At 39.5% G+C, this 23,046-nt stretch overlaps 1 protein-coding gene and 1 long non-coding RNA gene across 2 annotated transcripts in view; one reads left to right on the top strand and one right to left on the bottom strand.

Annotated features, from left to right (window-relative positions):
• The window catches only part of LOC132907659 (dual specificity tyrosine-phosphorylation-regulated kinase 2-like), a 50,121-nt gene extending 31,591 nt beyond the window's left edge, over nt 1-18,530 (top strand). Inside the window, exon 2 of the mRNA XM_060960961.1 lies at nt 6,542-18,530. Coding sequence (XP_060816944.1) covers nt 6,542-7,684 — 1,143 coding nt within the window. The 3' untranslated portion in view covers nt 7,685-18,530. The remainder of the gene's footprint in view (nt 1-6,541) is intronic.
• Nucleotides 18,531-22,060: 3,530 nt separating this feature from the next.
• On the bottom strand, nt 22,061-22,698 carry LOC132907673 (uncharacterized). Its single transcript, XR_009658239.1, has 2 exons — nt 22,448-22,698; nt 22,061-22,330 (listed from the first exon to the last, which is right to left on the bottom strand). It is a non-coding gene; the product is annotated as an uncharacterized LOC132907673 (long non-coding RNA).
• Between the last annotated feature and the right edge of the window lie 348 nt (nt 22,699-23,046).

Genomic DNA, 23,046 nt, shown 5'->3' with positions numbered 1-23,046 from the left:
CAAATATAATCGCGAATGCTATAAGAATAATTGTAATGTAAATCTGTCGTTACAATATGAAGACCACGGTGAAATAGAATTTCGAGTAGAATTAAAGTTCAAGGTTCATCGGAGACCTTCGGTATCGGTCGATGAAAAAAATCGATCGTCTGGCAAAGATATAGTAGTCGCGTTACCATACACATCGTTGATTACGGATATGTCAAAGGCGCAACGTGCTTTAATTTAAGTCTCTTTAAAGTGCCTTAAAAACACTCTTACCGTGCGCGTATCTCTGGACATCCTTTTTCTATCGTTCTATCAAATAACCTTTTCAGCCAGGTTACAAGAAAGTAGAGAAGTACGATGTTCTCTTGAGAAAGATTTCTAGATTCGAAGACAATATTAGACTTCAATTCCTGTGCTTCTTCAATTTTTATTTCTTCGTTATTTCTTTCCGTTTCCTCGTTATTTCTTTTTATTTTTCTTTGTCTCGCCTTAAGGGGCGACGTTCACGGGGGTAATACGTGTACCGCTGTGCCAACATTTTGCGCCTTCTTCGGTAGAGAGACACGTTGCCTCTGGGTACAGTTCTGCTTCATTCATTGGACGAGAAATAAGAAAAAAAACAAGCATGAAACAATAAAAGTTCCATCTCCTTTTAAAGATTCGATTTATCAAACGGCCTCATGATAAAATATAAATTATTGTTACGATGATGTTTCATTACATATACAAGCCTTTATTTCCGCCTGCTTTCTGGCTTCGCGCTGATTTCCATTTATATTACAACATAGAACAATAATCTTGCAACTTACGCATAGACAAATTTCGCTGTACGAATGGAAATAGACACGTATAACGGGTCAAGTAATTGACATAGAATAAGAATGCGAAGAAGTGCATTTATCACTACGATTAGGCTCCGTTACATTATTTTGGAATAGCGTTATCTTTGTAGGCCATAGGTTATAGATTATAGGTTCAATTATTTAATTTTAAAGCGCTTCATCCTAGATCTGAATTTCACACGATAAAGAACGCCAATATTATCTGTCATGGAAAATGTAGAAGACACAGAATTAAAATTAAGAAGATATCTTAAGTTTGGACAAAGTTGAAGCAACCTATTCTTAATGGAATCTTTGAATCTAAATTGTTATGGTCGCTTATGATGCAACAAAATTAGTCGAGTTAAAAGAATTTGTTACACGACTTACCATTGATCCAACAAATTTAAAAAGTCGTCCAACGATAATATGATGAATAATTGAAAATCACTGTAACATCTGTCTTATAAAACATTGCTCGCGCATGTGAAAAGAATTCCGAAGAGTTGGATGAAGAAACGCATCGAGGAGACGTTGTAAAAGATATTGGAAATAAGTTTGGTTCGTTGGATCGATGAATTCCTTTTCCATTGGTTGCATAGACGTTGGCCAGAAGGAAGAGGACGACAGCGGTAGATGTTGAGCGACAGATTTTCCCGAGGCTGGTTGGTAGCTTCGCGTGAATAAGTAGCGCGCACAGGTACCACCTGTTACCTCGAAAGCTAAACAGCCGCTCCAATTAGGGGAACGAGCTTCTTTTTATCGCTGTTCCCGCAACGGAATGAAAGGGAAACCGCGAATAAACATTTTCCTCGTCGTATCTCGTTTCACGGGTCTAGGATAAAGCGTCTCTTAGTGTTGGACAATTGCTGACCCCTTTCTTGAAAACACATCCAGTGTATTCTGCTGAGTTTTGTTAATTACTCGCGAAACGGACCTGCTAATTACAGGCCACAGGAGAACGATCGCAGCAGTGATCCTTCGTGTTGAAAAAAGCCACGATTTCAGCGATGTATGTTAATAAAAGAAAATTTCTCGATTCTCTACGTAATAACGAAGAATCTTCCGATCTCCCAAATTACTTTATTTTATACGTTTTTCATCATGAAATTAAAATAACGGATAATGCATGTTCTCGAATTTAAGAGATTTCTAAAATCTGTTTAAAAGAATACGGTTAGATGGAATGATTTAGAGGAGGTAACAAGATGAACAGGTGTTGGATCAACCAATGTAAACTTGCAAGATTAGCTAACGACAGCAAAAGTCAGGTAATTTGGTACTTTTCAATTCTTTTCTAATCTACGCGTCGTTCTCCTTCAAAATTCTCTAGTTTCCACGTGATTAAAAGTCGAATAATTTCTAACAATTTCTATTAACATCTCTACGTGTATCATGTTTAAACTATAGGTATTTATATCGCAAATATTCGAACAAATACAAGGATAAGCAGAAATGTAAAGCTCACTTTCCGCACCAAAATCTGTACAAAGACGAACGTACATAAACATGTGCGATCCGCGTATGTTTTTCTAATTTAAAGCAGCCTAGAAAAATAAATAAATCTGCCAGGTGAGAAACGCAACGAATTCGTAGTCTCCACGGAAATTTCTCCGCGTCGCTGCGAACAAACGGCGCAAGATCGCATACATCGCGCATACATTGTATATACGTTTCAGCGCTGTAAAATATTCTGCCACAAATATGCGGTCTTCTTTAACTCGTGCAGTTTGTTCCGCAGTAAGGAAAAAAGGAAGAGAAAAGAAATGGATGCAGATCGATTTTCAGCGACCGTCCGGGAACAACGTACATATTTTGCAATCCAGTGGCACGCTTTCAACCGCGAGGAAATTTCATTGAACGAAAAGGGGTAGGAGAGACGTCGTAAATCCGTAACGTATAGTTGCGGGTAACACTATGCTCGCGATAAATTAGCAATGTAGTTGACTGTTTAGTGAAATGTGCGCGTAGCCGGATGCTCGCGCTTGTTTACATTGTTTCATAAAGTAATTTCATGATAGAAGCGCGAGTACGACGTACGATCACTGAATGAGACAACAGACCCATATGTTCCCTTACGATCGATGCAGACTATATCTGAGAAAACCTTGCAAATCGTCCTTAACACTAGAACTACCGAACCAGTCGAAATGATCGGTTTCAGATGTCGTATCTTCGTGAGACTCCAAATAATATGTAGACATTTTTGACAAAGTTAGCGTTGAATTTTATTGAGACAGAAACTTGGATGGTCTGGAACAGTTTTGAATGGATGATACACCATAGCGTGTATTGATGTTCAAAATTCAGAGATTCGACCGCTCTCTGTGAACCTCAAAGGGTTAAAGACTTAGACTTGGATGAATCGAGGATTTGGAAGGTCAGATAAATTCCCGAGATACAAACTCGAGAACCACGATAGTTCCCATATGTCCCATAGGTCCCATTGGTACCCTTAGGACAAATGAACGTAAATAAAATCCAAAGTTCACGCTAAATCTAATATAATTTTATAGCGATGACTTATGTCTATTTCTATGAAGCAAAAACGATACCTAAGAGTCTCTGTCTCATGTGTGGAATTTCACGAGTTTTGAGTTAGCTGTGTATACGAACTTAAGGTAAAGTAATTTCACGATAAAAGCTTGGACGGGTTCGATGTACGATCATTGAACTAGATGACAGACCCACACGTACGAGCATGTTTTCTAGGGAGCGGCCAGGACGACGTCCGTCCCTCTGGGACGACTTCCGTCAAAGAACGTACCCTTCAGCGGGCTTCCGGCGCGGCAACCATCGAAATCGATCAAGTGTGTCACTTTCTATTTACGTTGACGCGTTGTACGCGCGGGAACCCGGTCGTTGGGATCGTTTTGCTTCGCTTTCGGCTATACATTGTACGCGAACATTGACGTATATATCTTCGTAGGGGGAACGAGTGGATGATAGTTTTCACGTGAAAAATCGATATCTTTCTCCCAGGCAGTACTGCTTCGCTTTAATAAGGCAACACGCTGGTTTCTCGTTGAAAAAAACTGGCACGTTCATGGGAAGTATGTTTTCAAAGCGGATAAGTCGATACGTATGGTAGGTATGTGGTAAGCGTGGATCTGATTGAGTCATAGATCGCGTCGAGTGGGTGATTTGCGAGTGCAGCGTAGACGAGAGAAGATTGAGAGGACCGAGTGGAGAAAGAAGATATCATCGAACGTTTATGTTGGTTGCGATTGAGACCCGTTTTCTAAGAACGTAATTGGAAATGCATAGACGTTGTTGGAATGCATAGTGAGGCGTGAGATTGTTGTTACGCGTCTAAAATCTTTTAAAGTGTACGTATATCAATTTGGAAAGGGAGAATAATTAAATGATCATCGCGCGGGTGGTAAACGTAGTTGAAATTATCGTAGAAGCGGTTTTAAATTAAATCGCGTACCTCTAAGATATATCTTTCTAATGATTCGAATAGTTCAAGGTAGCGCAAGAGATAGTTACGAAAGATTCAAATGAGAAGCTCGGCATAAGCATACAAAGACATTTTACTCGCTCTACCCACTGATCCCACGTATCTTCTATCTTTATGCTCCTCGGTAGTACATTGGAGTGCGTTGAGTTCGAACCTAAGCTCCCAAGAATAGCTCAGACTTTCGACTATACAACTCCATTTATCTGAATATATCGCGAGACAAACAATTCGTGCATACAACTGGCGTTCATATAATAGAAATTCATTAGTTCGTCCTACTACTACCTTTGGAATCTCGTCCGAACGTGTTCAAATATGTGGACCCGATTCGTAGAAATCCATTCAAACGGATACTGACGTTTCTTTTCGATAAATATGATAAAATAAATTGTACGATCGCATATTAATCTTTAAGCAACTACTGAATCGCAGGTAAATATCGATAAGATCATAAAAATTTACGTAAACGTCGATGAACTATAATCGTTCAAAGTTCTAAATTATAATTAGAATAAGGTAGCGAGAGCTTTGGAAGCTTCCGAATTGTTAGAAGCGCGTTCAGTTAACAAAATATGATACTTTTAATTCCTCTGATCGCAAAAGCTTGCATTCTTGGACATTTTCTTACTCGGATGATCTAACGCTTATCCAACAGAATAGATCCGATGTTCGTGGCCATAATCAGGGATGAACGCTCGTAGAATGATCGTTTAGGTATCGAACAACGATATTACAGCTTATTGAAATTTGCATAGGGCCTGGTTCGCCAATAAACCGAGCGAACCGCTATAATCCTGGATAAATTCCAACGTGGCGTTCCTGTTGGCCGCACACGTGAGCACTCGATGTTGCCCGAAATATTAAAGTAGGCCGGTAGCAAAAACAGATATGATCGCACAAAATTATCCGCTGCCTTGGTCAATTTTCTTTAGCCACGCCTTTATTCTTCGCCGACGTCTTAATAGTTTGTAATAACATCAGGCGAATGTTCGTTCTTCTCAGTCAAAATAGCTCGTTAACAAACCAAGCAAAACTTCTTCACTATTACGTTTCTTTCCTAAAAACTTTTATCGAGAAAAATGAAGAAAATTCGAATTTTTGATGTAAAAAGTTGTTGTATAGCGATAAGTATCTCATAAGTTTTCTAGACATCTTGGAAGTCTAAAATAACAGAGAAGTTAAGCTGGAACGTAAGAAACCAAGTTTGGCTATGAAATTTGGAAAAACATATTTCATTAGGAAAGATTAATCAGCATATATCGTTACTATATCGCAGGTATTATATTTACTTATCTATTATATACACCAACTGTATTAATATTTACTACATATAATAGGCAAAAATATATAAAATATCCAAAGTAGAGCACTTGTTGTAATATTTGGATTAGGATAGGTATCAAATGTTGATACGTATATGAGTTCCACTTATTCGTTCTATTCATACAAATAAGAATTTACGTAAGCATGCAATCTAGGCAGTAGGAAAAATGACGGACCTTTATCAAAGGTTGGTCCTTTCGTTAGAGAACCGTGTTATTTTGTCACGTTCCGTTGCCAAATGTGCCGTAAACGATACTCCGCTCTGATTTCATGCAGACCACGTAGAGTATTCATGATACACTTCAGACGGCTGTTGGATTTCGGAGCGTATATCGTCTCGGAGTTTGCGAATGATATAGTATTCCGTCAGCGTGACTGACTATTTAAGATCTTCTGGAACCATTAAAACGGGATTGCCTGGTATTATCAATGACAGTATTTATCGATCCGCGTCTAATACCTATTATTGAGATTAATCGTTATCGTTCAAAGAATATACGATAAGAATATAAGTCTTCTGGAAGCATCAGGAATAATGGGAGCTCAGTGAAATAATAGTAGAGACGTATATCTTTTTATAAACGAAATCTACACGTAATATCTGTACTTATCTAGAGAATTTTATTATAAGTTTTCAAACGTTTACAAGCAATAATTTAACCACTCTTTTCCTCCCAACTCCGTGTAATTATTTGACACGCGATACGTTACACTCTGTAAAAGACGTTTAATAAAATGAGTTATTCAATTACCAGTTATTAAAAAGCAAATTATTCCAAGTAGTTAAACCGATACGCTGATGTTTGAAACGGTAGTACTCTTCAAAACGGTAAACTGTAATAATCACCGGATCATTGACAACCAGTCTCATAATCGAAACGCATTATTGTGTAAAATATACTCTCGCTTAGTTGATGGTTAAAACCTGTTTCTCTTTATGTTCCAGGTGATAGACTTTGGTTCGAGCTGCTACGAGAACCAACGCGTCTACACGTACATTCAAAGTCGCTTCTATCGCGCTCCGGAGGTGATCCTTGGCGCTAAGTACGGTATGCCGATCGACATGTGGAGCCTCGGTTGTATCCTGGTGGAGTTGGTTACCGGTTTCCCATTGCTACCAGGCGAAGACGAGGCGGACCAGCTAGCCTGTATCATCGAGTTGCTAGGCATGCCACCGCCTCAGCTGTTAGAATCGGCGAAACGGCGCAGGCAGTTCATCAGCTCGAAGGGTTATCCGCGCTATTGCACCGTTATAACGATGTCCGACGGATCGATCGTATTGAACGGCGGTTTCTCCAGGAAAGGCAAAGACCGTGGCCCACCGGGTTCCAGGAATCTGAGACAGGTGTTGAAAAATTGCGATGACCCGTATTTCCTGGATTTCATTCATCGTTGTCTGAAATGGGACCCGGAACAACGGCTGACACCTGGCAAAGCGTTGAAACACATATGGCTGCGTCGCAGGTTACCAGAGCTTCCAGAGAAAACGAACGACGCTCTGCCAGCGTTGCCGGCAGCCTCTGCGCCGCCTACCTCCGCTTCCGGCCTTCGTACTTCCGCGTCCGGTAGGAAGAGCTCGACCAAGTCGAACACCCTGCAGACCAACAATACGGAGAACACGAACAAGGTGAAACAGTTGAACGACATCTTCCACACAATGTCTACCATTTATTCGGCGCTGCAACGTAACGACGGTGGAAGAGTAAGAGGAAAAGCCCAACCGGTAGCAACGAATCATCAGGCGGCAACTGTCAGCAGTCATCCATCTTTGAACTCTATTAGTGGTGACGCTAGTAGTAGTGGCGGTGGTGGTGGTGACGGTAGCAGCAGTAGTACTAGTGGTGGTCAACAGCAACAGCCGCAGCCGCAGCAACAACAGCAAGCACAGCCACAGCAGCAACAGCAGCAGCAGCAACAACAGCAGCAGCATAGTCACCAATTGCAAGGAAAACAACAGCACAACAATGGTTCGCACGGCTCGCACGGATCTCATGGTTCTCAAGGATCCCATGGTTCTCATGGATCGCACGGATCCAACGGATGGAGCATATCGTTCCTCGAGTGGCTGGAAACGGTGGACAATGATTAGCAAGGACATTCTCGAGGAACCGAGACGATTCATAAGAAATACGAGGTCAGCCTTACTACCTTTTTCTAACACGTTTACCGTGTGATCGATACCGTGATCGTTGGCCTCGTGTCTCGTTGACTCGTCGGATAATCGTCTGTCTCGACGGTCGTCTTTCGACGCGTTGTCACAACTCGTTGTCGAACGATACCGGGATGTACTAATGGTGTTCCTGCCTGTGGTAATATATTCGCTCGACGAGACAAGATTCCTCGGAGTCAAAGGAGAGAGAGAAAGAGAGAGAAAATAGAGAAAGTGGCCTCGTCTTCGACCTCCGGATACTACTGTGATCTACGCGATATGTTACTGCAAAAAAAGAAAAAAAAAAAGAAAAAAAGAAAAAAAAAGAAAGAAACGAAAGAACTGGTGAAAAGGGGTGAAGGAACTGAAAAATCGATCGCGATACCTCGAATCATGTACCTCACCTAGCTTGGCGTTGCTCTCCAATTTGCTTGTCCAGGATCCATTTCTCGTCGCCGTTTGCTCGAGAAAAGGTGGCGTTGCACGATCTGGTCGCGTTTAATCGAGGACGATTGCTTTTGATGTTCACTTTTGTGGTCGACCACTCGATACGATTCGCAAAGATATCTGTCGCTGTGTGTGCGTTAACACGTTACGTGTATTCGTTCGTTCGTATCTTCTGCGTCGCGTTTGCGTCCTATTATCGTGAAAATAGGGAGGACGACCACCGAGGTTATTGTGCCAAGGGAAGCAGGGGAACCAAAGATTTGCGCCACGTCGATGAATCGATTCTCCGAAGGTGAGAAACGGTAGTCGAGAGGTTTATTCAGTTGACGCGCGACCGTTCTCTATGATACCGAGGAGGAGGGTCGCTCGGCGAAGCTCGTTCGTGGATATTTAGGACGTGGATATCTAGACATTACCAAGGCGCCGCAATACGAGGACCTTTTCACGTTCAACTAAGAAATCTAATAATCAAAGGGCATGTGCCTCGCTGAATAGATCGATCCGAGAAGCTTTTTAGGTCAGAAAATTCCTCTGTAATACTATCGGTATCGAGCAGAAAGGAAGGTTGATTTTCCCTCGGGTGTGCCAGCGTAATTGTTGATTAAAGGAGATCAAGCTTGTCTCCTTCGGCTCGAGCCGAAGCATCGATCAAACGGGACACGACGATCGTGAAAATGATGGATGCTATTTTTCCAAGAACATGAAGGAACCGTCGTCGATATCGACAAAAAAAATTCATAAGATACAAAAGCATTAGCATTCGCTACGCGTTTGTTTTTCTTCCTTTATCTTTTTCAATGTAATTTCAATTTCGTCTTTTTTTCTTTCTTCTTTCTTTTCAATGTAACATTGAAAGTAAGCATTTTAGCCGCGTTAAATTATTTCGAGCGAAAATGCCAAGCTTGGTCGCAAGTTCCTTTATCTTTTTCTTACTAAAAAAAAAAAAAAATTAATAGACTGCGCGTGAACGAAAAATGAGCTTGAAATAGACCAGTATTTTGATGATAATACTTTGAAGACGTCTAATACCTTGAAGACGGATTTTAGAATCGCATCCGTGCTTCACCTTTGAACTTTCGTCTCCTTTGTCTGCAAGCGTGAACTTCCAATTCGAAGACGAACTTTTCCAGCTCTGCTCATTAAAACCGGTCTCTTTCAATTTCTACCAAATCCTCACTCCCGCGAAATACTCTTGCGATCGACTTTCCCCGCACCATACGCGACAACTGCCCCGAATCTCGCATTACGTATTCATTATTCTCTCGTCGTTTATCAGCATTTATATTCCAATTCTTCTCGAAAACGAACAAAGAAAGACTCGAAAACGGTAGCTCGTGGCAACGAGAGCTGTTCATTTAATCCTGCATTTCGTAGCGTAAGCCGTGAAAATGCATTTATCGCGGGGAATCGCGTCGAACGAGGACTCGGACGCGGATGCGGAAACGGATTCGCGAGCTTGGAGCTCGCCGCTCGAGGTTTTCTTCCCTCGTCTTTTCGTGGAAAAGACGCGCTTTGCAATTCGATATCGTAGCGGCAGATAGCCCGACTCGTTCTAACGGCAGATTTTCAAAGAAAATTGGTACGAGAAACGATGGCGGGCACCGACGTGCGCGAATCTACCGAAGGAGATTCCGCTCGTATAAATCGGTCGCGACCCTGGCACAAAGCACATTCGTGGTAATTTTAGTTTGCTCGGTGAACGCTTGATGCGTTTCACGATATCGGCGAAAACATCCTAAATGGAAGGACGTGCACGAGATGTGGACGAACGACGATCAAAAGGAATGAGGAGACAGCGCGAGGATAACATATAGAAAACGATAAGGAGAGAGAGAGTGAGAGTGAGAGAGAGAGAGAGAGAGAGAAAGAGTTATCAGGATGGCGAACGAGACGAGAGAGAAGATGGCAATAAATTAGCCAACGATGAGACGAGTTACGAAAAGATAGAGACGTCAATCGAGAAGCGTGTTTGATAAAAGAAACGAATTGTGGGAAGGGTGGGATGGGTGGGGGGATATAAGCAGCGAGACACGGAGGTCATTAAATCGTGATATTGAACAAGATATCTTGTGATATGGAATTTAGGTGTACTGGGGTTCACGTTGATGAACATAGATAAATATAGATATATATATATACATACATATATATATATAAAATGCGTCTATATATTATATATTATAATACGTTGTAACGCTGATTCAGAGAGGAGAAAAAAAAGGAAAAAATATCGCTACGATTATTAAAGAAATACGCGCGTAGTGAGAAGTAGTCAGCTAAAAGAAAATAAAATGAAACGCGTTACAAGGAGTGAGAATGAACAAAAAGAAAATGGAAAAAAAAACGGTTTCGTGGAACGTTGCACGATTATTATATGTGTACGTATGTAATGATATCTTTCAAGATTCCTGTTTTCCTTTTTATTTCTAATTTCTTTTGTGATTACGAATCTTCGTTAGCCCCCTCTTTTTTTTTGCTTTTTTTTATTTCCTTCTTTTCGTAGAACTCCGCGTTCGCGGTACCGTTGCCGATTAATTTTGTCCGAGAGAGAACGTCCACTCGTCTTTTCTTCTCTCCTGTCTCCTTTTCCTTCTTTTTTTTTTTTTTTTAATCCTTTTTTCTTTCGTAACGCGTGTATAGCATGTAAAGGCTCGTTCATCCGCCGGTCGAGGAACGCGGAGGAAACACAGGCATCCGCCAATCGATCTTTCGTGGTCGCGTCGGATTTTAGTTTCACCTGGATTTTTCGCGTTACATTAGCAAGCAACGTCCGCGCGTGATCCAACGATCGATCGTTAATACCACTGCCAATACCTTCCTACATAAGTTCGGGCTCTCGTTTTCTCTTAGATACACAGAAAAGTGATCGCATGTATTATTTACGATCCTAGTCTCCTGCAGTGAAAATTTCAGTAGCGTGTCCTCGTCGTCGTCGTCGTGTTCGCACAAGGATTATCTTAATGAACGCGCTGGACATGCTTATGGGCCGTGTGTGTCATTGTTATAAATAATAGTTAGCATTTTCACACTGGTTCGTATAAGAAAAAAGTTTGTATAAAAAAAAAAGAAAAGATAAGAAAAAGACAACTGTATAGACGCAGGTGAAACGTTTACCATTTACTCAAGTTTTGTTTTATAATATTAACCAGAGATGTAGGTCGCTCGAGTTTTTACCTACGATTTAATTTAATCGATCACTCACTGTGCTTTACTGTGATCAGAACGTTGTCCATATTCGTTGTCGGTGCAAACTTCGGCTCAAATTAATCATGTGTATACATTACATTATTGACTGATCTCGAAGAAGATTGCGCAGAGAAATTCGTTGAACATCCTGCTTTTCTTCTTCTTTTTTTTTTTTTTTTTCTTATTTTTATTTTGTTTTGGAAAGGAAGAGAGAGATATACCTATATAGATATACGATAACGATAAGCGATTAGGTCTCTCTAGGTTCTTCTTCGTACGTTGTTTTCTCTTCTTCTTTCCTTTATTTTTTCCCTCCTCTTCTTTTTTTGTCTTTCTTGTTTTAATTGCTTTCTTACTACTCATGCAACGCGTCCCGACGCCAATGAGTTTTAAGCGATAGCTTTAGGCTTATAACGTATACACGGCCGGGATATAAGCGCGGACCGTTCCAAGGTCGAGGCTTTAACTCAAGGCAAACGAGGGTGTGTTCCGATTGTCTGGAAGGCGTGCTCGAAGATTCCTCTTCTCGTGAAAAAAACCCGCGGAGGAAAAAAAGGAACCAGATACGGACGATACGTTTTCGTTGCTCGCGCGCTTCGCTCGTACTTTGTATTTCCTTTTACATTGCTTCGTTGAATTCTCGTGTTCGATGCAAAACGACGAAACGAAAAATCAAGACTACCAATCTGCCTTGACCTTCCATAACCGAATTTTTCTTTCGAGAAAAAGGATGCTGTTAATTACAGTTTTTCGTTCTTACGAGAAAGAACTAAGAATCGTCGATTGTCATAAATGGATTATTTAACAAAATATCGATATTACAAGGATAGAAAGAAACATGTAGCGAGGTAAGAATGATACAAAGTAATTCTTGAAACGTATAAACGGATGAATGTATGAAGAATGGTCTCTTGTAAAGAGCAAACTTAGAAATTATCTATCCATGTATTATTTTATCTATTTATTATTGCAACGTTATATTGGTTGCCTGGAAGACTCAATTGTTCGAGATCTCGATTTTTAAGGAATATGATCGACATAAAGAATCATATCGAAAAGTTTTTCGTGGAGAAACCTGAGAGGGTTTAAAAGAACGACATATTCAAGTTGCGTGACAGATAGAGGAAATCTATGGACGAAAATGGAGTTTGTATAATGTGATAAATATATATTGAATCGAAATGTAAAATCGGAACGAGCTTTTCGAACGTTCCAATATTTCATCGATATATCATGCCAACATTAAACGATTTATTTATAACCGTAACGTAACTTACAAAATTACATATTGATATTTTTATTTTAATTATCGATTGTTGCGATATCACGCTTGATCGATACGTTGTTATACCCGCGTGGGGCCGCGGGTTAGGATATTTTATTTATAAAATAATTGTTCCTAAAATCCTGGATCTCGGATTAAAATTAAAATCTGCAATTAGCTTCGATCTCTTTTTCTCGCAAGTAATTAAAATTCTGGTTATAGAGGATTAAGGATACTCTGCCTGTAAACACGGAACAATACGTACCTATAGCAGCGATATTTCTAAAATCCGAAACGAGACAGCCTTTTAAAGGACAATGAAACGCAATTCTTCGCGAATCAAGTGTTATTTGATATCCATGTATCGTATGTACAGGTGGTCGTCGGTGTGCTCGATAGCCGGACGATGAATTTCCTAAAAGGAGCCCGGCGAACATCAAAGCTGCCTATTAAAAATAAACGCTGTCACGGATTTTCACGATATTCACCTGGCGGAAATGCATATTAAAGCTTAACAACCGGCCACCCCCTAACCCGTGTACCTATGTATCGTGTCCGGGTATGCATGCATCTCTTCGGCTTGTACGAACACGAAAATGTAGGACGCGCGGCGTTTCAACGCGACAAAGGAACTAACCAGGGAAAAACGGTTCGATCGGACGAAAACGGAACACGGAAGGGTCGATGAATTTTTGCATGTTCGACCCAATAGCGTTTGCATCGCGTGTTTCCGTCTCTTGGGGACCGAATGATTTTACTCGCGGCGAGAGAAACGAAAGTCGAGGAGAGACACACGACTAAAGGCTAAAGCCGAAGTTGCTTAGAAACGACTAGAATACTTGATAGTAGGATACACTTTGCGAGAAATTGTACTTTGGTGAATCGCAGCGAAGCGGAGTAGATGACGAAGATGGAGAAAGTTTAGAAATATAAATCGAGGAGAAGACTTTCTCTTCGTATGGAAAATCGAAATGACGAGATCGAAAATGGAAGCAATTAATCGTTGAAGAACGAAGAATGTCGTTTACCCCGGTTTACTTGGATCGTTGTATCTGTTAGACCCTGCTAGAGTCTTCGAGCGTTTACGTTCTGATATCAGTCTCGTTTCAACAGGCAGAAGAAGCTTTGGCAAGTTTGAGGCAAACCCTAGTATCGAATTGAAACGAGAAATCCGGCATATTGACGATGATCCTTCGATTTAACGAATCTTCGTGAAATTTAAGAAATCTCGTAACGATAGCGAAGAAACAGAAATTCAGAAACATCGAGTCCGAAGAATGTAGCAGGGTTGAAAGAACGTGGAAAAGGTGTTATTCAACTGAATGTTAGTAACACCGCGTTAAGTGCTTTTATTATGCGTCTGCGTCGCGATGCGTATGTAATACGCATATTATGGTACAACCTCGATGCATGGTGGATAATATGTACATACACGCGCACACACACGTACGTACACACGTACATACAATGTATAATACATAGGACAGTGTGTTGTATGACGGTATATTTTAATATTCATATTGGAAGAAAGTCGTTCGATAGAGAAAACACGGTCGAAACAACGACATGAACGTTATCGGTCGCCAATCTCTGTACAAATCGAAAATTATTGATCTCTAGTCTGTCTGAGTGTTTGTCTCTGAATTATTCAAAAACAAAGACGAATATCTCGTGAATCGTTAATCGAGAACGTTATCGAATAGAGGATGAAACAAAGTTTCAAAGAAGGAAAAATAAACTGATGCTTATACATTGTACTGTTCGATTTTCCGATTTTAACAAAAGGGCCTGTAAGAATGTGAAAGAAAATAAGTTATAGAGAGGAAAAGGGAAAGAAGGGAGGAAACGCACGATACGAAATCTTGCCAAGATTATTATAATTGAAAACTACAGGCGAAGAACACGATAAGTCACGTTTCCCACTTTAATATATTCTTCCATCAAAGGATATTGCTTGACGTAATGTTGAAATATTGAAAGAACATCGAGGATATTAAAATATTGTTCGTTTTAACAATTATACTTTTGGCTGGACGTGACAGAATCTTTTCGTTAGATTGTATACTAAAATATTTCTTTCCAATCAACCGTCATATACTTATCGTGTTTCTTTTTCTGTGATTTCTAATTAGATACATATATTAATCCATTAACTGCCATATTATTTCTTTTTAAAATTTGTATATAATTCTGTGAATTTTAATTCGGTAAATTCGATTAAAATACGTATACGTATATTATTAACGCGTAAGAATATCTCGAATCGGTGGTCACGCACCGATACTTCGGTATTTGTGCAAAATTCTTTTCGTCACCGAGCAAAATTCATGGTAGTTAGTTTGTTAATTAATACGTACATATCTGTGTACATTCATGAGTTATAAACGTTTACGCGCGCGGTAATTAGGGGATTGGCGAATTAATCTCCGGGGACGTGGATTTATCGAATTGATCAGCGCGGCGTGGTGGCTTCAAGTTCGTTGAACGCCGGCTGCCTCGTTCCGTGACCTTACCTCTTTCCGATCTCGCCATTCCGGTGAATCTCCGTGCTGCCTCCTCTCTTTTTCCTCTCTTTTTCCTCTCTTTTTCCTCTCTTTCTCCCTTTCGCTTGCCCAGTCGTCATCGTTCGAAAAGTGAAACACGATTGGAATCTCGATCCGTTTTACTCCGCTTCTAACGCGCGTTCCCGCCACTATAACGAACATCTCCAACGCGAACGTCATCGTTCATCGTCATCGTCATCGTCATCGTCATCATCGTGATCGCAATCGTCGTCGTGTTCGATCGTAATGCTGATTCTGTGATTCGTATAAAATGAATCGATCGTAGCGGCGAAACCACGCTCGTCAGGTGAAAATTCGTGTTGTTTAGCGACGAACCTTGACGGAACACGCCCAACAGCGTTTACAAAGGGCTCGAGCTAGAAGAAGTAATAAAAGTAATCATTAAGCGAATAGTGGTAATCGATTATAAGCTGTAATACTAGGTAAGGGACGAGTGGAACGGGAGACTAACATTAATCGAATCGAAATTGCACGAAGACGAGAAACGAAAGCGTGAAAGAAGAGAAGGAAAGGAGGAAGGAAGAAGTAGCAGGAAATAAGCGAAAGGAAAGAAAAAAACGAAAAAGTCCGGTAGATCGTAGATAGTTCCGCTGATATTCTATTCCTTTGTGTCTTCTTTTTTATTCGCCCTTATTTCTTTTTTTTTATTTTCTTTTTTTTTCTTTTTTACCTAGCGACGAGAACGATGTGTTCCGATGTGTATTTATTTTAACCCGCGTCTCTCTTCCGGAGGGAACGACCAATTGATCGTGCGCCGTAGCGTATCACGACTTTTATTTCGTGTCCAACGAAGCGTGCATTTTTATTCGCTGTGAAACACTGCCTCTCGCCGCCACTGTGTGTTTTATTGGCCGAACAAGCATCGCGGAGATCAATTGATTTTCACGGATCGGTCGAACGCGACTTGAAGATCTGTCGCGAAAATAAAAATGAGAAAGGAAAAGAGGAGAGAAAGAGTTGGAGGAGAAGAGAAAAAAGAAAGAGAGAGAAACAGAAATCCTGGCGGCTTTCCCAACGGACCGTATCACCGCGTGTTTGCTGCGGTCGAACTAATCCGTTTGCGAAAAAGCTTTCCGGCCTCGTAAACAAACCGTTTTCATATGAGATATACAATAGCGACTGGAACCGTAGAATTTTAACAACACGCAACTGATTTTTAATCTCTGCATGCGCGTCGATCAAATCGATATCGAACACGTATCTTACTTCTTTACCCCCCCTCTCTCTCTTTCTGTTTTTTAATTTTTTGTTTTCTATGAAAAGCACGATTGACAAATGTGCGAAACGATCGTGTCACGGCTCGATAAAACACACAGTACGCGCGAAGGTAAGATCGATAGTCGTACAAACAAGATTTCTGTGTCTGAAGAAAGAAAGAAGAAATAGAAGAAAAGTATGAGAGAATAGTAGAGCAACGACCGAAAATAAGTATGCTGCCGATAGAACTTCGTAGAGTCATCATAAAAGACACTTAGAAGGCGTTTGTACGATGAAAATGAAAAATACTCTGTACAAAATATATATGTTATATATATATATATTACATACACACGCATATGCATAAATATCCTCCCTCGATTTAACGATGTTCTTTTTCGCACGCGTACGTTTCTGCACGCAACCCTTTTATCCTTATATCCGCGGATCGTCTTCTGAAAGTGGTACCGTTCGTTCCACGATAATATGTATTTTGTATTATCGTTCGTTTTTAGTCAACTTACTACCCGCTTTAAGGCCTTTTCTATATTTTTTAGTCGCAGAACGCTCGCCGTTAAACGCGCGAGCGAGCGAGATATTTCGTTCGATCATGTGCCGCTGCAACGGAGAGAAAGAATAATGGAAAAAGTAATGAATGAGAAAGTATGCGAGTATGTGCGTGTATTATGAGTGTGTGCACATGAGGAGAAAAAGAAAGGAGAATAATAACGTCTTTCACGCGTAAAGATATTTTAGCCTGTCATCGTTCGCGCATCAATTGTACCATACAAAACAAATCCCTCGATTCGTGCGTTTTCATCATTGCGTTTACACTTAATTTTAATTGAATCGACCTCTAACGATATCTATGATCGTCTTGTATTTGATTGTGTACCTCGATTTGTATATATATACATATATAAAGAAAGATAAAAAAAAAGATAAAAAAAGGTGAAAATAAGAAACGAATCGTCCCTCATTGAATGGCGGACGATTTTAAAACGAAAAGTGACTGACTTTAGTACCTCTACGATATTACACCCTTTACTTATCATCATTGCAATCTTCTACTTTCTTTGTTTTTTTCTTTTTTTTTTTTTTTTTTTCCATGAACGGATCATCGTTCTCATTTCGTGGATTAGTTGCAGCGGCAGCTTAATAATAACCACCCCCATCGAGCTACTGCACGCTTCTGATACGTCTTGTCTCGAGAGAGTATGCGTATGAACCGTCTTTTGTTCGTTAATTTGTTCTCTCCACCCTGTGCTTCGCTCTACCACAGATAGATTAGACTGCGGATTCTTATACAATTTCACGTATTTACGAATACACCTGAAGAAATGGAATCTAAATAGCAATTTGTTTCGCTCATTAAATATTATAGCTAGTATTGCACTTTGCAGATTTTACACAGTTTCGTGCTTTGTATGCGTTCTGTGCATCCTTGTACCTTCAGATTTCACCTTCAAAGTTCACCTTCGTATAGAAAATAAACGTATAATAATCCGCAGCCTACGCGCGATTAAGAACGTTAAGTTTCGTAGGGTAAAACGTGATTTCTTAAGCGGCAATGCAAAACCTCTGATCTCTAACACGCGCGCATACGATATTATAATACATACGCATTTGGTGCGCGCGTATACATACGTGTAGATAAAAATACGTTAAATTAGTAAACGAAATGCGGAGAATCATGTTCGTTTGTTGCGTCCAACATCCTCCTTTTTCTTTTTTTTTTTTTCTTTTTGTTTTGATTTTTGACCCCTTTTCTTCGCGCTCGCCTGTTCCTCGAGTACGAACGAACAGGGGATGGAACCAACGCGTCGTTGTACATCCTCTCGTCAGGAGAACGCAACTTATACATATAGAATATATATGAATGGTACGATTCGAGCGTTTACGATGATTAGACGTGTAAATGGTGTAGACGCGGTGATAAGCACGTGGGATAGTTATTATAAAATGTCTTGTCGCCACATTTGTCGGGAAACCCCTGGAAACCTCCGATACACAAGCGTAATTGTAACGCGTTCTCGCCGAGAGTCACGAGAACGAGAAACTGATTTTTTAAAGAACTGCTCTGACTTGATTAATAAGAAACGAAATAAACGCTGCTTGAGACAGTTAACATCGGCTATTGTGACCTTTTTTCTAGATTTTTTACTTGTATACTTTTCGATAGTAGACACAAGAGTAGAATCCATATAAATGTTGTACAGTTTCTCACGAAAGTATTTGAACGCTTGTACAAACCTTTGTGAATATACTGATGTACTTGTAACGAGAATATCATGATCGTATTGCTTTGAACCAAATCTGAAATAAATGTGTATGTATAGAGGCCACAAGATATACTCGTCGTCAGTGCAAAGATATATTTCACAGAGATGGCAAAAGTATGTGAACAATGAATTATCAATTATATCAAGAAACTTAAATATTCAATGGTAACGTCTTCAGTACTTATTATGTATTCGAGACAACTATTCATGTCGTGCATTAATTTCTCGCCAAGCTAATACTTGCGGTGAATGCGTTAGAACGTCTATACTTATAAATTGATTTCAAATTTTGCAGACATAATAGCATAATATAAATAATATGATAACATTGGTGATTCATTACGATATTAATGAAGCTTCAAAATGTTGTATACAATACACGTATACATGAAAACTTTTTCTATATGCGTCCAAATACTTTCGTGCTCCGAGAAGAAAGACGCGCCTCTCGTTTTTCTTCTTCTTTTTTCTCCCGTTATTGTAACTCATCCAGAATTTATGGATCTGCTTATTCGCACCGGAGGAAAGAATCAGTGAAGATGAATTTTATGGAACGTTGCCTCACGGCACCTTTGAATGAATAAAAAAAGAAAAAAGAAAAAAAGAAGCGAAGAGACGAGACACAACGTCAAAGGTTCCGTAACATGTGAAGAGGTAAACGTTGCGTCGGGCTTTTTGCCAAACTATTAAATCTTCATTGTACGTCATTGACGCAAATTTCCGTCTGAAAATCAGAACCAGCCATCGAGATCACGGTACTCCAAGGCTATCGTCGAACTCCGCCGTCCTTACTCAAAGTTCCTGTCTACCATTTCGAAACATCTGACAAGACCCAAGTTTGATCATTTTCTTTCTGCCATCTTTATCTTTCTTCCTTCGATTAAAAATATCCCATCGTTATCCCATAACAGTGTATTTCGCTTGGACTACGAAAAAGAGGAGAAAAAATAGGAGGAAACGCGTAGGAGAGACAAAGAATTTGCTTGCTGGTTGGAAGCCTGTTGAAACCAACCCATAGCTCTTGTGGTTGGATAGAGAAGAAGGAATCATTGAAAGACTCTCGAGTTCGAATAGCATCGATGATTCCTTAGTGTTGATCGTTCGAGTCCTTATCTCCTTTTAATTCCTTTCCGCTCCTGTACTCACGCAGATAGGCTTCTCTTCAATTCTTTCAGATCTAAACAACTGGATGATAATTATCGTGCCTGACGGAAACACGAGCTGCATGCTTAAACGTAAGCACCAACAATCGAATCTACAAGTAACAGGTATGTTTATCGCCCCATTAAGTTTATTGAATTTAGGTCACTATCTCATATCGCAGCTAAACGTTTTTCTTTGACAAACGTAAAAGATTTTAATGAAAAACAGATTCAGAGTCTCTTTCGTGCAAAAATGAGACTTTCCAGGATTTGGATTCATCGTTACAATTTTCAAAGTGATCAGTGTCATAAATAAAGCTAGATCGATATAAGGAACCTCATTCGATCAAATCTAATTACAGTAGTGCCACATCAACTGATTAAAAGTCTACTTCGTTAAGTGGTTATTTTGCTATCTTTATCAGCTTCTTAATCCTGATCTTACGATGCGATGCCTTTTAATGTTCTGCGTGTAAAATAAATAAATGAATCAAGTATCTACGCGTCTCACATCTTGAGATTTGCTAGAATTATGGCTCCCCTGATAACTGATCGCATAATATCCCGACTCACGATTAGTTAACGCAGCGTAATACGTATGTACCTAATACATATGTGTACATATATGCATACTAATTCCAGGCTCATTCCATCTTCACAAATATCCAAGTACCATTACCGGCTACTTCAAATTATCGTAATATTAAGTATATCATGAAGTATCCGTCACAAATCTGAACAACAGATCTAAAGTTAATCAAATCCCTACGATAAGCCTCCACAAATTACCAGTAATTTTTTTTGTTATTTAAAGTTGCATTCCGCAAGCAGTTGTCAGTCAGAGTACTACTGTTATTCTCGTTTTTTTCTGGAAGCTATTTTAAAGGAAGCATTTTAAAGACCGTTAACAATTAGTCTAGTTTTTTCATGTCATTCGTTGAGATATTCGCGTACCCTGATACTCCAGTACCCTGACCTCCGGTAATTGATAGCAATCAATTAACGAAAGAGTGGAAATTATAATGCATACAGCGATGTCCTGTATAAGAACGTCGATCAAAATTCAGAAATATATGTTGCGAAACAGCGAGCTACCAAATTTTAAAGGAAGCATTTTAAAGACTGTTAGCAACTAGTGTAGTTTTTTCATGTCATTCGTTGAGATATTCGCGTACCCTGATACTCCAGTACCCTGACCTCCGGTAATTGATAGCAATCAATTAACGAAAGAGTGGAAATTATAATGCATACAGCGATGTCCTGTATAAGAACGTCGATCAAAATTGAGAAATATATGTTGCAAAACAGCGAACTACCAAATTTTAAAGGAAGCATTTTAAAGATTGTTAGCAACTAGTGTAGTTTTTTAATGTCATTCGTTGAGATATTCGCGTACCCTGATACTCCAGTACCCTGACCTCCGGTAATTGATAGCAATCAATTAACGAAAGAGTGGAAATTATAATGCATACAGCGATGTCCTGTATAAGAACGTCGATCAAAATTGAGAAATATATGTTGCAAAACAGCGAACTACCAAATTTTAAAGGAAGCATTTTAAAGACTGTTAACAATTAGTCTAGTTTTTTTCATGTCATTCGTTGAGATATTCGCGTACCCTGATACTCCAGTACCCTGACCTCCGGTAATTGATAGCAATCAATTAACGAAAGAGTGGAAATTATAATACATACAGCGATGTCCTGTATAAGAACGTCGATCAAAATTGAGAAATGTACGTTGCGAAACAGCGAGCTATCGAATTACGATCCGATTGTTCCGGCAAGAGCTAATTAATCAGAATATCGACAAGCGTCTCGTTTTACTTTGCTGCTAGCAATTTCTGCTAAGCGAGTCGTTAATCATTGACACTCAACATAGGTCGACATCGATTTTTCTCCGCGTCTAAGTATGTCACACTCGCAAAGTGTATTTTTATCATGATCAGAGCGTTTCGATTTAGAGCAAAGCCGGAGATCAGGAACGAGCCTATCCGCATTGTTTTGGTACGAGATTTGCTGGACGCGGGAAAATTAACTGGGAATCTGGAACAGATATAGAATCGCAGTTATATGACATTGAATGCTTTTCCGGGTTACATTTATTTTTAATCTCACATGATGTACAGTTTACAATAGTGACGTCAAGCAGGCTTCTTATACTTCCATTGATTACCTTCTCATTTTCCTCGAACGCAGTAATATTTCTCTTGCTACTCGTAATTTTGCTACAGAAATTTCTTGACTCTATCGTGTTCGATGCTTCGTTCGACTAGTACTCTTTTATGGTAGATTTCGTTAAATGATTGCTGATTTTGCAATATGTGCATTGAGGTTATTACGAGGATGCATCATTTTATCGGTTTTAGAAAATATTTGTTTGCGTTTCTTTTAGATGTATGTGCAGAAATATTGTTCATTAGTAGAACGATGTGTGTAGACATTGTTCGTGACATACACAAACACTATCTCCTTATATTCGCTGTTTTATGTCTCACTATGTACCTAACCAATTAATACGAATTCGATAATACAAAACGCAAATTAATAACGTTGTTTAAGGATTAGCTAAATTATTAAGTGAAATAAAATATTGATACAAGATCATTTTTTCTCTCAAACCTTTTACATGTTACACGGCGAATTACTGTTGTTGAAATAACGATCCTGCGAAATGTTCCGGTACTCGCCGGAGAATAAACCGGTCTTTAAGACCCGAAAGAGAAGATCGAACCTGTGTCACTGTTCCTATCTCGATACCGACCACTTATTTTCGGTCCGGCCAAATTCAATGGCAAAAGATAGTGGCTGATTGCCAGTATCGCTGCTGTAGCACGTTGGCTTTTCGAAAGCCTCCTTGGAAATCACGTATCGTATACCAGACAATGGATGAAACTGAGATTAGATGTATCTCACTATTTACAAAACACTTACTAGCTACCATTTTATAGTTATTTAGTATCAAGCTATTTATAGCTATTTAATAACATTTTGTATATTAAGCCTTGTTATTCCTCTTTGTTTCCTTATCTGTAAGTACTCCAGGTTCATAGTTAGAGAAAGATTATTTAAAACCAATGTTTTAAATTTAAAGAATTGTATGATCAATATGGTTAAATATTAAAAGGTTAGATATTAAAATCTAAGAAATATATATAAGATTTAAAATTGCAACAGAATGGATAATATGTACCGACATTTCAAACTGATAATAAAATAGT

This window comes from Bombus pascuorum, chromosome 6 (genome assembly GCF_905332965.1).
Source record: "Bombus pascuorum chromosome 6, iyBomPasc1.1, whole genome shotgun sequence".
NCBI classification, from domain to species: Eukaryota; Metazoa; Arthropoda; class Insecta; order Hymenoptera; family Apidae; genus Bombus; species Bombus pascuorum.
This window is presented reverse-complemented; position numbering and strand designations above follow the sequence as displayed.